The following is an 11,716-nucleotide window of genomic DNA, read 5'->3' as shown; positions in this document are numbered from 1 at the left end:
TGCGCAGATATCTCTGTAGTCGTGGAGTGGAAGGCCTTCGCTCGCACTTGCTCGGCGCCCGTGCACGCCTGCTGCGTGATCTGCGGTAGCTGTAGAATCAGCAGCATCGCGCTGGTGCGTCACTGCTGGCGTTTAATTGGCCTGCGCTTTTGAAAAAACACGTGAAACTCGGCGCTGTCGGGTCCGCCTTTGCCGCTGCTCTTGTCTCGAGTTTCCGGCTTCCGGAGTAGGGAGGGCGAGCGCATCTAGACGATGCACGGCTTGCCCTTTCGAAAGGGCGATACGAACGTGTCGTGCAAACGTGGCCGGCAGCCTCGGGGTGCGTGCGGTGAGTTCAGTCACCGCTGGAGGTCGGCTGGTAGAAGGGTCGGAGATGGGAGCCGTGACCACGTCTCGGGACGCTGTTGCTCTTCAGGAGGAGCCACTCGTGTGTCCCACTGGCCAGTGCGCACCACCATCGTCGAAGGGTATGCCGGCCGATATATATTTCAGTAGCGTACGACGCGTGTTCCGAGGGAAATGCAAAAGCCGTATCGCGACGTTGAATCGTCATTCGTATCGGTGATGAGGTTAAGGTAAAGTGCAGACGTGTAGGTTGTAAGGCTGGATTGGGAACCGACAGCAGGCACTCCTTGTGTGCATGGTTGTCATTCCTTGTACTCAACGTTGTTTCAGCCATCGAAACGCACCAATTAAAAGGCCACCCACCACCCCGCGTTTAAAGACGAGGGTAGCGATTGCCCCCTCTCCTTCATACGCACGATGCATCCTCCTCGCCCCTTAGTTCTCGAATGCACGTGAGCAATGTCAGTACTAAACGCTAGAGCCTATCAGGATTTCGCGCTTCTCGGCTGCATGCTTTTATAGCCGCTTGCGCAGTTGTAAACACAAAAAAAAAGTGAAGTTTGATCGATTGACTGTGCACGATGTTCATGCGATACAAAGAAGAACGGATGCGCGGCTGCATGACAAAGCAGTGCAGGAGACAAATCACATGGGATATTTCTCGTATACTAACGAATCGAGAGCATGTACGCTGTAAACGTCGCGGGAACTATTGTGTGTGTCACATAAGTTCTCAAGAAAGACAAGATATATCAGGAAAGAATATTGCGCTCTTTTATTGTATTTTGGCAGCCTGGTGAGTGGCCCTTTATAAATAACGTCACATCCGTTGGGTTTTGGCGTCTCAAAACCACGATATGCAAGCTTAACGGAGGCCTCCAGTGATTTCGACCGCATGGGGTTCTTTAATATGCACCTAAATCCAAGTACACGGTCCTCAATCATTTTTACTGCCATCGAAAATGCTGCCGCCGTGGCTGGGATTTGATCCCGTGATCTTCGGGTCACAGTCGAGTACATAACCATGGCCTAAAATTGATCGCGGGGAGGGGGTAGAGGAGGGTGGGGGGCTAGGGGGAACTGTTTTTTTTTTTTTTTAGACAGGTCAACTGTAGCACTGAGGTAACCGTTTGACATTCGCTGGAGTTGAGTCTGTTGGCAGTAGTGCTTACTGCAGGAGCATTATGACTCTCCAATTTTCCCGAATAATACTTGAATAGATGTAGCGTCAGAAAAACAGAAAACGAAAACGCGGATCTTCGTACTCTACTGTGTCTCTTTCTCTTAGACACTGCATACCTCGGGCCACTGCCATGTTCGGCTAAGATTTTTGGCAGAGCGTATTGTTGCACCTGAGCGTGAAGCTATACGAGCTTCTGATCGAATCAGGAAAGGTTTACCTTGATCTCTTTAGATTACCAGCCAATTTTCATTCGTTCAGTTGCACATTACCAGTCTGGTGTAATACCAAAAACGCAAACATTTTGCCTGTACTTAGTGTTAAAGTAAAATGTACTGTTATTGTGCAAGGGGTTTCCAATGCAGTCAGACAACTAGTTTTCTGCATTGCAGCCAGTCATTTGCTTTGAGCTCGAATGTCATAAGTCCCATAGATTAAACCGTCTCCAACTATGTTTTTTTATCGACTCGTTGGGTCGGTGCAGTCGCTGATCTGTGACGGCGCCTCCTACAAGGATAAGAGACTTCAAGCTCAGACCCATAACCTCCACGGCACCGTGGCGGGAAACGCATCGATTAACCTAACGGTTTTCTTTTACTGTGTGCGCAAACGATTTCGTATTATCGCTGAGGTGCCTGTGCATCGTGCTGACGGTATACCGATTCACTATAGAGGCGGTAGTGAGCGCCCGCTGAGGAGTTCCTGGAGCGCAAACCTTCTCCAAATAATTTATGCAAAGAGAGGCACCGGAATGACAATGCGCTGGTGTGCTTACAACTGCCGCATGTGTGACACACTGTTCAGGTTGCACAAACTTTTCTTGGTTATATATCGTCACTGTCTTTTCAGCCATGATCGAAGTGCTCAAGCTTGGCCAGTACAATTTATACTCTTCGGTAGCATTATGAAGATCTTCTAATGCTCTGAGGGGAACACGCTTGTCTAACTAGAACGCCAAGCGTCGTGCCCGGTGCTACACAGGCGACATCTGCAACTAAATTACTATACATCTATTATGCACCTTGGGAGAGTTAGTACTCACACTTTAAAGAAAAAACAGGGTGCAGGACATACGGCTAAGTATATATACGGAGGACAGCGGCGCTCTGTCTTTTGCGCTGTTTTCGTTTCAAGTACGACATCTACGCAAAACACGTACGTAGTGTGGCATGGACAAGATACGAGCATTGGCGGCCCCACAATAACGAGTCTGCTTTGCGTTTTCTCTCTCTTATTTATTGCCGCAGCCAGAAACTGTTTCGGGCATCAGTAGTACGCTGTTGGTGGTGCAGCGCGGGAGAAAAAAAAAAGCGGCAAGATTGCAAAGTCTCGCAAACTTGGTAGAGTGAAGCTATAGTTGACGCTCAAGTATTCTGACTAACACCGGTAACCTTCTCTCTCTCCCCCTCTTTAGTTCTGTCTTTCTCTTTTTTTCGATTTTCTGTCTCTCTCTTTCTTTCTATTTCCGTTTTTCTTCCATTTTCGTCTATTTTTCTTTCTGTCTTTTGATCCGTGTCACGAACAACTGCAATTTTCGTCTCGCCCGCGCGCCCCATCGTCTAAGGAAGGGCGCTTTTGTGTTGGGAAGACGATATCCCGCGACTAACGATGCAGCAGCGGCGCCGCCGCGTCTTCCCTACATCTGTACGGAAAGGAGGGACATGTGTCCGAGGGAAAAGAAAAGACCTCGAGAGGGGACGGGACGTCCCGAAACAGAAGTGTGGCAGCTTGGGCTAGTTGGTATGACATGACGATAGTTATAGCGCGAGAACGAGAGTTATAGCGCGTCCTTCTTGTCTCTGTGTCGTCGTTTTGTTCTCGCGCTATAACCATCGTCCCGAAACAGTTTTGACTGCTTTGAAATCTGCATTCGGCAGTTGACGTGCAACCAGAACGAAGCGTGGTCGTCGGTGTCGCGAGGCTCGAACGTATTAAGACGGCTGCAAAATACCGGGCACCCTCGTCGTCTATTAAGCTGGCGATATCTTCAGCGGCACCCGTCAACTCCCCTACGTGTACCAAGAGCTGGCCTGGTCCGTATGGAACTTTTTTATGCTATTATTTTATTATAACCAGCTTTTCAATGAGTGTAGTTGTGTGTGCTGCGACGCACGTAGACGTTCAGAAGCGCGCGCATCATCGTTGTTTCGTAATTATTTTCCATCATGTTGTTATTTTATTAACATTCCGCGTTGTGGTTACTTGTACCTTCTATAGCGTTCTTTTAGAACATATAGCTTGTTTGTATCTGTTTCTTTTCATTCGCGTATTAGTGTTTTTTTCGCTGTTATTTTCGTAATATTCTTGGCATTTCCCTTGTTTTAATTAAATGCTTGTTTGTGTTTAAGCAAATGTCCGTACCTGCTCTATGAGTACGGCGGTCAGGCTCATACATTACCACACGTGCAACTCCGCACGGGTCGGCCGTAGAGTGGAAGCCTGCGAGTCTGCCGCACGTCGATGTTGGAATTGACGGGGCCTCACCCGAAGTGTGTTACAATGCTATATGTTTCTTTGATTCTATATCCTTCTGTCTTTCTTTTCAATGACGTCTTCTCTTTCTTTATCCTCTTTACTCTTTTTTTCTATGCTGTATACTCTCCCTCCCCTCTTTACTTCCCCCTTCTCACTGCCACTTTGTTCGTTTGCCCACTTGCTGTCATCATCATCATCATCATCAGCAGCAGCAGCAGCCTGACTACGTCCACTGCAGGGCAAAGGCCTTTCCCATGTTCCGCCACTCAACTCGGTCCTGTGCTTGCTGCTGCCAATTTATGCCCGCAAACTCATTAATCTCATCTGTCCAACTAACCTTCTGGCTCCCCTTACCTGCTTGCCTTCTCTAGGAATCCAGTTAGTTACCCTTAATAACCAGCGGTTATCCTGTCTGCGTGCTACATGCCTGGCCCATGTCCAATTCCTCTTCTTGATTTCAACTATGATATCCTTAACCCTGGTTTGTTCTTTAATCCACTCTGCTCTCTTCTTGTCTCTTAAGGTTACACCTACCATTTTTCTATCCATTGCTCGCTGCGTTGTCCTCAATTTAAGCTGAACCCTCTTTGTAAGTCTCCAGGTTTCTGCTCCGTAGCTAAGTACCGGCAAGATACGGCTGTTATATACGTTCCTTTTGAGGGATAGTGGCAATCTACCTGCCATGATTTGAGAGTGCTTGCCAAATGTGCTCCACCCCATTCTTAATCTTCTAGTTACTTCAATCTCGTTGTTTGACTCTGCGGTTATTACCTGTCCTAAGTAGACATAGTCTTTTACAACTTCAAGTGCATTTTTACCACTTTCGGTACTATATACTATACAAGGCTATACTACGCTCCGCTTGCGTGTCGCGATAGTGAAGTCGTGACGACGCTAATCCTACATTTTAATAAAGCTCTGCTTTTTATTCCACTATTTCTCTTTTCTGAAATATTTGTTAACGTCGGTCCAGAAATCATAATTGGTATTTGCCGCCCCTCTTTCGCCTTGTCCATTTGCAGAGGACCAATGGCGGGTGGTGGGACTTGAGACATTTTTGCGGCAGGTTCATGATGATGATAGTTGTTTGTGGTGACCCGTTTCACTTCGAGCTTTCACAGCTTCGCTGCTAGAAAAAAAAAGAACAGAAAATGCGGGGAACCGCCCGGCTTGACGCCCGAAATTAGCGGTGTCATCATCCCCTGCACGTATATCGTGCATTGTCTTTTTCCATTGTGTGTGTGTGTGTGTGTGTGTGTGTGTGTGTGTGTGTGTGTGTGTGTGTGTGTGTGTGTGTGTGTGTGTGTGTGTGTGTGTGTGTGTGTGTGTGTGTGTGTGTGTGTGTGTGTGTGCGTGCGTGCGTGCGTGCGTGCGTGCGTGCGTGCGCGCGCGCGCGGCACTGCTCCACCGGCAGCTGAACTTCCGACTGACAAAAAATTCGCTATCCGCCATGGTGATCATGTTAGGGTGGTCGATTGCTGACCCGCAGGTCGCGGGTTCAAATCCCTGCCGCGGCGAGGGTGTTGCTTATTATATATCACTATATACGCACGTTACACCTCCGTATCGCGCAGACTGAGTAGCGCCCGGACTGTGCAGATTCGCAGATGCCGGTCTGTGCACACACACACGTTACTTCGGCACAACGGCGCAGTTATCCTATAGCATTCCTGCTGTTATTCTTCGTGACGGCAACGTTTCCTATCGGAATGGAGGCTTGCTCTTCGTCGTGTTTTCCGCTGACGTTTCCTGCGGGCTTTGACCTTGCCGCTGGCGACTATCGAAAACCAATGTTTGCCTCCGAGACCCGAGGCTTGAAACGCCGCGTTTTCGAGAAATCTGGGCGGGGCGTTTGAGGAGAGGAGAGTGGGCCCGCGCTTTCTTTCTTCGCTTGGGCGGTACACGTTTAGTATATGTGCAATTGAGGGATCTTTGAAGTGCCTCCCGCCGGCTTTTGGTTCATGGAGCTGGTGTTTCTTCGTGAGCTACGTCCATCGACTCAAGAGCCGCAGATTTGATGTCATGGGTTCCGTAAGCCATAGTGATTCTTACAATATGAGAAAAAACTGACGATTGTAGATGTGTGTATCGGTGGCGTCTGAACTTTAGTTGTTTTTTTACGCCACGCCCGTGAAATATCTTCGAACTGGTTGTTTCCTACTACTAGCTGGAGCACCATCAAGATGTGTTCGGCGAGCAGTGTTTTCTAATATGTATGCGCAACAAATGTCTTTAATCTATCACAATGTACGAGCACTCTTTTTTTTAATTGTTTGAAACAGCAGTTTCTTCAGAGCGTTCTGAAGGTAAACAGTATATCGCAGGAAGGTCTTCGATCTCGCATCAGAACATTGTAGGACTTCGATTGCATGCACTTGTTACATTCGTTTGGTTCATTGTTAGAAGATATGCCAGAAATTTACGCGCTTATGTATGTCGGGAGGCTCTAAACCTCTCAGGAATACTTCATTTAAAGAAAAACGTATTTTCGCAGCCAAGACGCGGTCTTACGGTTCAGTTAAGCAACGTCAGATATAAATCGAAGCACAAAAGACCCGCTTTTACCATCATAGTGTGGCGTCAGATCGAAAAGGAAAAAAAAAAAGTCACCTGCTGCCAGAGACATCTTTAGGTAGACACTGCACAAAACTCTGGCATCAACCAATCTCTCATGAGAAGCTTTAGGGTGAAAGGCCAGGCTTATCCATCGTGCACGGGCTATGCTCCCTCTACGATCAATGTGCCGTACCCAGCGCCGCGCAATATATTGCTGGCGAACAGTGAACGAGATATACTCGTAGTCCTCGCCCCTAATTGATTCACTCGCAGGGTGTTAGCTTTCACGGGGTGTTTTTGCGGTTCGAAGTACTCCAAATCGTGTACATAAGAGAGCGGGTCACTAGTGGCTCTTCCTGCTAAACCAACGACCGCCTTGCCTCGTTCGCACTCAAGTACCTCTTTCGTGAAGAGTTGGGTTGTCCGCGTTGTTATACCTGACACGATCTGACAGATGTGGCAGCGCTGCTTTTCATTGCTGCTGCGCAACGTAGCCCGCGTTGCGTTTTTGCAGTAGCGATGGCAGACTTTGCTCTTTTGGCTGTGTCATCGCAGAAGGAAAAAATAAACAAGAAAATTTGGACGCGTTGCACTAAGGTATACCGAAAAGCTCGGCACAGCGAAGTACAGGCCCATCGCCGTTCGTACTTTTCGTCGACCGACACGTCTAGGCATAGGAGGCTATGGTCTAGGCTTCGAGATGCGAGGCTGCCTGTTCGGTCCCTATTGCTTTCTTTATCATTCACTTTACGCTACGCTTTACTCTCTCTCATCCTCCTTTCCACCTTTTCGTAATCACATCACTCAACCTCACGCTTTTCTCTTTCCCATCTCATTGGTATACGCTACACTATACAAGGCTATGTATAGCTCGGCTGTGCTGGCGTGTCTGTATAATGGCGAGTGATTAGGACCGTAGCCTTAGATCGAGGGTTCGTGGGTTCGAATACCGCTTCGTGAATACCATCACATGTCTCTTCACGCTCACTTCACCTTCCAAGCCCCTTGCTACACTGCCGCAGTGATAAGTAGTGGCAGTTGCCCAATTTATGTGGCACATGCCCGTTCGTTATGGTAGAGCTTTGTGACATGGTTGACATTACGGCCTGCTTAAAAAACTAAGCTCTTAAAAAGAAAAAAAAACACTGGCATCGCTGCTGAAAAGGCAACTTAAGTGCCACGCATACAAAATACAACATTGAAAAACAAGAAAAAAACGTTTTAACAGCAGAATTCAACGAGGGTACCTTATTTGAGCGCGAATAGCGCTTAATTTTGTTCAAACTTCAAAGGCCTAGGTTTGCAGGAAATGCAGGTTTTGATTTGGGTATACGCTTTTAAGAAGCCCGGGTAGTCAAAGCTAATGGTAAAATACTTCAATACTTTCGCTCTTCCTTTATACCAAATTCTTTCATTTCGCTGACAATTTCATGGACATTGGAGGCGCTCTCCTGGCGTCGCTGTCATGTTCTGTATATAGTCCAAATCGATAACATTGCCCCAGTAATCGTGTGCTCTACGTGCGATTGAAAGCTTACGAATGCTGTAAAGGGGTGCTGCTCAAGCACAAATGACACGCTCGCTATCTTGACAGAGACCAGCAGATACCTGTGTATGTGGTGTCCTATATCCGCCTACTTTGCGTTTAACTGACAGACAGCGCGAAAACTGCTTATCTTACTGGCTGTTTTGTCTTACGACGTGCTGCACATGACGCCAGGTCCGATCCTGAAGGAGTTCGCTGCTCTTCTTACTTAGTATTACATTCCAATTTGTTGCTATCCCACTCATTCCTTTTCATTTTCTTTAGGTGCTTAGCAGCTCTTTGACTAGCTTGTGTAACGCTGTCCCTCCGTACAAGCGCGCCGCAGGTGTTGGCGCGTTGCCAAGTAGGTCAAGCCGCTGCTGCGCGTTGACCGCACGCTTCCCTCGCAGTGCGCGTTGACGTCATTCTCTCGCCTGCCGCGCGCTCGCAGCTGCTGCCTCGTCCATTCGCCCGCAACACCTGACGCGACCGCCGCTCACTACACCGCCGACAGGTAGCTTTACGCGCAATAAACCTGACGCGCGCTGAAACTAAACGGTGAAACGTGTTTGTACGTCTCACCTACAAGACCTACGCCACAGCCATCGCTTCAAACGAATCTTTCAGTGCTCACCGCAGTAACCGCGTTAGCGCCGTTCAACCCGTGCGCAACACTGCTGCTTGGCATCCCATCAGAGTTCCTTTCGGTGAAATGATCCAAGTTTTTTGTTTCATAGTGAGCCAGAGTCACTGAGGAATAAATATTAGAGAGTTTCGCGCTTACTCTAACAGCTGGTGTAACCTCGCGGATTGCGTAATACAATCCTTCCGATGCTTTTTTTTTTTCAGCCCTGCAAGTTCTACGCAACATGTTCAATAAAAAGAGCAAATTCAATTATAGCTTTGTATACTAACCAAGCTAGGGTTGTATACTGGATAATTATACATATGAACAGCATTAAGGCCGAAGCTGGCTTGTAGCCGTGGCTTTATTTGTATTCGGAAGCTAACAAAATCTTTACTTTTTTTTTACAACAGCGGTGTTTACTTTGTTTTCATTGAGGGGAATCTCGTGCTGTCCATCACATGCTCGTCGCGTTTTCCGGCAGATGTTACTTTTGAAGTGGTATATATATATATATATATATATATATATATATATATATATATATATATATATATATATATATATATATATATATATATATATATATATATATATATATATATATATATATATATATATATATATATATATATATCCCTCTCGCCTTGAAAGATGTTTGTGAGAGTGAGAGGGAACTAAAAAAAGGAAAAAAACCAAAAAAAAACAAAAAGGGGGAAGAAAAAAGACGAAAAATAAAGAAAGTAAAAAAGAGGAAGAACCACTGTCAACAACGAGAACGAAACCATTGCAACTGTCCGTGTACGTCCACATACGGTTCTTATCACGTGCTGTTCAGTTCTCGACGTGTGTCGGGCCACCCAAGATTGTCGCCGCGGTGGCGGGAGGGTCCGTGACAGCGTGCGTAAGGAAAGGGTTTCCCCTTAATGGGTCGGTATATATATATATATATATATATATATATATATATATATATATATATATATATATATATATATATATATATATATATATATGCCTTGTCATTCTGCGAATTATAGCATTCACTTCTGATCGTTGAAACGCATTGGGTCAGTGAATGAAGCAGTATATTAGTTACATAGTTTAGCCCTTTCTCACCTACAGCACACGTAAATAATTTTTTTTGCGTGTATATAGCTCCGCATTTACTGGCAACTTTTAGGCGAGCACTTCAAAGAACATTTTGTTTACGTATAAGCTTTTCTCTCTGTTTTTTTTTTTTTTTTGCTGCTTGTTGTCAAAACGAGATTTCCGTTTGGTGTGGTGGAAATATGAGCTTTCAAAAAGAAGATCAGCAATCCGATATGGGTAGTTGCACGGTAGACAAATCTTGCGACAACAAGTGGAACATATTTCGTGTTGGTTTATTAGTCTTAAAAGCAGATAATTGTAACTCTGTACCACACTTTATTTTCGTCAAAACGTGATTATTATATCATTTGGTTTAGAAACGTTATTTAGTCGCTTCATTGTTAAGATCGCAAATTTTGTGAAGAAATTTTGTGCTTGAAGTCAGCAAAACTTTGCTACCAAGCCCAATTAAATTCATCAATGTGAGTTTAATTGATGAATATTGCCATTAAAAACAATGGCAGCCTTTTTAAAGCAGAGGCAAGAGGCAGTTTTGTCACAGATGAAAAACAGCAGGGGTTTTTGACGAGAGCGATCCGAAAACAAAGCGTGTTTGTCGGCCTAAGACAGTAAATATATAATTCATTCCTACATACATACATACATACATACATACATACATACATACATACATACATACATACATACATACATACATACATACATACATACATACATACATACATACATACATACATACATACATACATACACACACACACCCACACACATGAGCCTAACTACGTCCACTGCAGGACAAAGGCGTCTCCCATGTTCCGCTAGTTAACCCGATCCTGTGCTTGCTGCTGCCATTTTATACCCGCACACTTCTTAATCTCATCTGCCCACCTAACCTTCTCTCTCCCCCCAACCCGCTTGCCTTCTCTTGGAATCCAGTTAGCTGCCCTTAACGACCAGCGGTTATTCTGTCTACGCGCTACATGCCCGGTCCATGTCCATTTCTCCTCTTGATTTCAACTATGATATCCTTAACCCCCGTTTGTTCCTTAATCCACTCTGCTCTCTTCTTGTCTCTTAAGGTTACACCTACCATTTTTTTCCATTGCTCGCTGCGTCGTCCTCAATTTAAGCTGAATCCTCTTTGTAAGTCTCCAGGTTTCTGCTCCGTAGCTAAGTACCGGCAAGATACAGCTGTTATATACCTTCCTCTGGAGAGATAGTGAACATACCTTCCTCTTGAGGGATATATACACGCACACATACATACAGAACATATCTTTGCTTACTCGTAATCATCACATTTAGTAGTTTTCGAATATACTGGCAGCGATACCATGTACATCTCTCGTTTGCATTAGATACCTCCACATCAATGTCAGCTCTTGCCGGTATCATTTCTTCGGCATTGTCCTCGTCTATAGCAGTCGCGCTGGTATCATCAAATCTTGTAGAACCACCTAACCAAAAACTTGGATGCTAGGAATCACGCAAACTTTCTACAGGAAGCTCGACTAACAAAAGTTCTGAACGCTGACTAATAAAAGCTTAAGAGAAACGACGTTCCATCTTCCACACGAAAGTCTTCTTAATAGACTGATCGTGAACAAGGCTTCTTTACGTATGGCAGAACGCTGTCAGGCGCACAAAAACAAGAGCAGATGAAGGTGATGACACGACGAGGCTTGTCGGCGTCTAATGTCGTCGCGGTATGTGGTGTAGTCACGGTCCACCAAAACGGATATATGCGCCACCAAAGCTGGGCAAAGCACACAACTCGTCACTTGTCCTCTAAGAAGTAGGAGCCAACAAGCCCTGCCAATATAGCCGATGACTTAAGCGGAGCTTAAACACCCTTCCCTACATGCCCGGTTTCAGGCTTGGTGCCACCAGTGCCTCA

At 45.8% G+C, this 11,716-nt stretch overlaps 1 protein-coding gene across 3 annotated transcripts in view; it reads left to right on the top strand.

Annotated features, from left to right (window-relative positions):
- The first annotated feature begins 223 nt into the window (after positions 1-223).
- The window catches only part of LOC119172134 (facilitated trehalose transporter Tret1), a 65,595-nt gene continuing 54,102 nt past the window's right edge, over positions 224-11,716 (top strand). Inside the window, exon 1 of one of the 3 annotated variants that reach the window (XM_037423144.2) lies at positions 224-467. In XM_037423144.2, coding sequence (XP_037279041.1) covers positions 374-467 — 94 coding nt within the window. In that variant the 5' untranslated portion in view covers positions 224-373. Of the gene's footprint in view, positions 468-6,007; positions 6,032-11,716 lie in introns of those variants that run through there. The other 2 variants (XM_037423148.2, XM_037423145.2) reach the window with 2 other exon arrangements.

This window comes from Rhipicephalus microplus, chromosome 4, assembly GCF_043290135.1.
Source record: "Rhipicephalus microplus isolate Deutch F79 chromosome 4, USDA_Rmic, whole genome shotgun sequence".
In the NCBI taxonomy this organism is placed as follows: domain Eukaryota; kingdom Metazoa; phylum Arthropoda; class Arachnida; order Ixodida; family Ixodidae; genus Rhipicephalus; species Rhipicephalus microplus.
Note: the sequence above shows the minus strand (reverse complement) of the source record. Positions and strands in the feature narration are given on the sequence as shown.